This window comes from Asparagus officinalis, chromosome 5, assembly GCF_001876935.1.
Source record: "Asparagus officinalis chromosome 5, Aspof.V1, whole genome shotgun sequence".
Lineage (NCBI taxonomy): Eukaryota > Viridiplantae > Streptophyta > Magnoliopsida > Asparagales > Asparagaceae > Asparagus > Asparagus officinalis.
The window spans coordinates 97,999,947-98,003,723 of record NC_033798.1 but is presented as its reverse complement, the minus strand read 5'-3'; the positions used below and the strand labels follow the sequence as shown (position 1 = coordinate 98,003,723).

Here is a 3,777-nt window from a genome sequence, read left to right as displayed (position 1 = left end):
TTACTGTCGTAACATTTGATCTAATCTTAGTAATGCTATATTTGTTAATAGAGTTGCAATTTCTAGTAAATCTAGTTGCTATGAATAATCATGCGGTGATAGACCTAACGCAGAGACCCTATCAGAAGCCAATGAACGTATACACTTGGGCGATCTCAACAATATTCATTCCTATCGGAGCGAAAAATAACAATACAACACAAACTTTGTATGTACTCCCATCTCGAATACTAGTGATACGATACGCTACGATCCTTTTCAGGAACTGTCGCGTGTCAAAAAACCCAATGAAAATGATTAATTTCAACATTTTACATAACTTACTTGATGACCTGCATTGCCAGGATTTTATGTTAAATCCAATTAGAAAACAAAAGAAAACAATCTTATAACAGCCCAACAACAAATGTGCATAAACCCCAATCCTTTAATCTTTTAACAACTAATCCAGATAGCAACCTGGCAACAATAGTTCATGACCGTTATCTCCCGCCGGCACTCAAAAATTTTGAATTTTTTTTTTCTCCTTCTCTTGGCTCTGTTCAATTGTCCTACCCGATCTTTGCAAACTCAGCCAGTGCCCTCCCCTTGTCAATAGAAGCAATATCTTTATTGGCCTATCCCCATTGTTGTTTCCTCTCATTTCCCCTACTAATACAAATCCTGTACCTATCAATTCCAACCCATTTGCGCTCCTCAATGGAGAATATTCATTCTTGGATCCTCTGTATCTCTCTCCTCCTCTTGATCTACTCTTCAACCTCTGAAGAAGACAGTATCAAGCGCTCTCTCATTGCCTTCCTCGAAAAACTCTCCCCTTCAAACCCCCGTATTGCTCAAGATCTTCGTTGGAATTTTTCAACCAATCCTTGTGTTGATCGATGGAGAGGAATCGGTTGCAATAATCGAAACACTTCAGTACGAAGAATAGTACTTGAAGATTTAGAACTCGGAGGATCAATTGATGCTAGTCTACTCTGCAAAGCTAAGTCTCTTGTAGTCCTTAGCCTTCAGAATGATAACCTTCAAGGGAATCTGCCACCTGAAATCTCCAATTGCAGTCAACTTACGCATATTTTTCTCGATAGAAATCGACTTTCAGGAAATTTACCCTCCTCTCTATCTTCTTTCAATAACCTGAAGAAGTTCGATGTCTCTGATAATGATTTTTCAGGCGAGGTTCCCAAAGGCCTAGGCAAGATTTCAGGCTTAGTATCCTTCCAGGTTCAGGACAACAAACTGAACGGTACAATACCCGAGTTTGATTTCAGTAATCTTCAAGAATTCAATGTCTCCAATAATTTTTTCTCCGGTCCAATCCCTAAAGGCGGTGATCGCTTTGGCCTCAGTAGCTACTCCGGGAATTTTGGCTTCTGTGGAGGACCATTTGATGCAATTTGCTCTTCGATTCCTGCTCCATCCCCTCTTTCAGAAGAGAACTCGAAGAGTGAAGGCGATAAGGCCATTCTATTCTCAGGTTATATCCTGCTAGGCCTTTTTCTCCTAGTATTCATCATGTACATTCTTGTTAAGAGAAAGAGGACCCAAAAGAAAAAATCAGGAAATGCAAAGGAATCAAGTACTTCAACCGAACAAAAGGCTAGTAGATCAGAGTACTCGATCTCATCAAATGAAGGTAGTGCTGTTGCCACAACAGGCTCAATGTCTTTGATAGTATTGAAGAATCCAGCAGTGAAGGAGTTGAAGTTTGAGGAGCTACTGAAAGCTCCAGCTGAGTTATTGGGAAGAGGGAGATTCGGGACTTTGTATAAGGTTATGATGAGTGATGGGAATTTGCTTGCAGTTAAGAGGATCAAGGATTGGACAATATCGGCACAGGAGTTTCAGAGGAGGATGGAGAGGTTGGATAGAGCAAAGCATCCCAGAGTTCTTTCAGCGATTGCGTTTTATTGCTCGAAGCAGGAGAAGCTGGTGGTTTATGAGTATAAGCCTAATGGGAGCCTGTTTAAGCTTCTCCATGGTATGTCTTCTTTCGCATTCTTAATATTGAATAAGCAACCGTAATTTAAGTTTTTTTCTTATTTGAGGATATGGGCTGAAGAAGAACTCTGATACTAATGAGATAGGATTATGGCCATGTTGTTTTTCCTAATAAGACGTGTGCACGTAGATATTCGAAAAAAGATCTTTACAAATTGATTACTGCTCTATGAAGCTCTCTTGACCATAAACCAAAAAACTCACAGAGTTGATGTTAGCTTGGTATACATTTTTAGTTCAGACTGCTTAAAGTTTTTGGACAAAATGGTTCTTGATCAGAGTACACTGAAAAGCACTTTCTTTTTCATCTCTGTTTGGGATAATTTAGTCATCTGATCGCGCATGATTTTCACATGAGACATTAGTTTAGGTTTGGGGGATATCTGACAGAAGTTTTTGGAGGTTAAAGTGACTTTTCCAAACTTTATATGGGTTATGTCAATTTTTATTTTTTATTTTTTATGAGGGCCTTAACCCATTCTATTAAGAGAAGAAGGTGTAGAGGATGTACAAGAGTTGGTAGAGAAGGTAGAGATTACAAGTTATAGAAGGATGAAGATAATAAAACTAACTACAACGTGATCGGTGTGAGAGGCAAAATTCATCCATAAATAAATTTAGGCATGGAAGATGATGAAAAAAAATCTTAACAAAGCCACACGGATCTCAAACTGCAGGTAACCAAGAGAACTGCACATTTGATTGGAACAGTAGGCTAAGCGTAGCTGCAGGCATCGCAAAGGGCATGTCATTTATGCACAGAGACCTACAAGAGGTCGGTATAGGCCATGGCAATCTCAAATCCTCCAACATCCTAATGGACACCAACATGGAGCCCTGCATCAGTGAATATGGTCTCCTTGCAATCCCGAGGCAAACCAGCCTCAACAACGGTCGAAAATCAATTAAGCCCATAAATGACACAGCCCTCAAAGATGATATTTTCAGCTTTGGTGTCATCCTTCTTGAGTTACTTACCGGAAAAATTGTTCAGAATAATGGTTTTGATTTGGCTCAGTGGGTGCATTCTGTGGTGAGGGAGGAATGGACAGTTGAAGTTTTTGATAAGGGACTGCTCTCTGAAGGAGTGCCTGAAGATAGAATGGTGAAGCTTCTTCAGATTGCATTGAAGTGCATATACAAATCTGTCGATGCTCGACCAACTATGAGCCAAGTTGCCGAGATGATACATTCATTGAAGGAAGAAGAGGATAGGTCTGTTGTGTCTGAAATTGATTCAAGAGATACTTAAAATTAGGGAGTCTATTTTCATATTGTCATGGAATTTATGTATATGTTCCGTTTGACTATTATTATTTGCTAGTGTATATGTGTTGGTCACATATGAGGTATATGTTCCGTTTGACTATTATTATTTGCTAGTGTATATGTGTTGGTCACATATGAGGAGGTGGAAAAACATTGTTTATTTGTTACACTTATTATTTGCTAGTGTATATGTGTTGGTCACATATGAGGAGGTGGAAAAACATTGTTTATTTGTTACACTGATGACATAGGTGGTATTAGTCCAAATGGTGCTTTCAAGCTCAAATTTAATAAATGAGGATGTCTATTTCTTGTTGATTTCTTGTTTCATGGTCTCCTGACATTAGAAATTAAATAGATTCATGTCACATATTTTATTAGTTAATGGACTATGGTAGAAACACTGATTGCATTATTTCAAATAATGATGGGTCATCCCTGTGTTGCTACTCCAAATGGCACTTTCAAGTTAAAATTTGACAAAACCTAGTACTAATTCGCATGAAG

The 3,777-nt window shown here is 38.7% G+C and overlaps 1 protein-coding gene across 2 annotated transcripts; it reads left to right on the top strand.

Moving 5' to 3' along the window:
• LOC109840315 (probable inactive receptor kinase At2g26730) lies at window positions 228-3,538 on the top strand. Of its 2 annotated transcripts, none has more exons than XR_002246864.1 (3): window positions 228-1,981; window positions 2,679-3,350; window positions 3,480-3,538. XR_002246864.1 is itself a non-coding variant. In XM_020408902.1 (3 exons), the coding sequence occupies exons 1-2, from the start codon at window positions 700-702 to the stop codon at window positions 3,251-3,253; spliced, it is 1,857 nt and encodes a 618-aa protein (XP_020264491.1). In that variant the 5' UTR covers window positions 228-699; the 3' UTR covers window positions 3,254-3,291; window positions 3,351-3,434. The 2 variants fall into 2 exon arrangements, 1 of the variants encoding a protein (XP_020264491.1); XM_020408902.1 differs by lacking the exon at window positions 3,480-3,538 and adding an exon at window positions 3,351-3,434 and having other exon boundaries at window positions 2,679-3,291.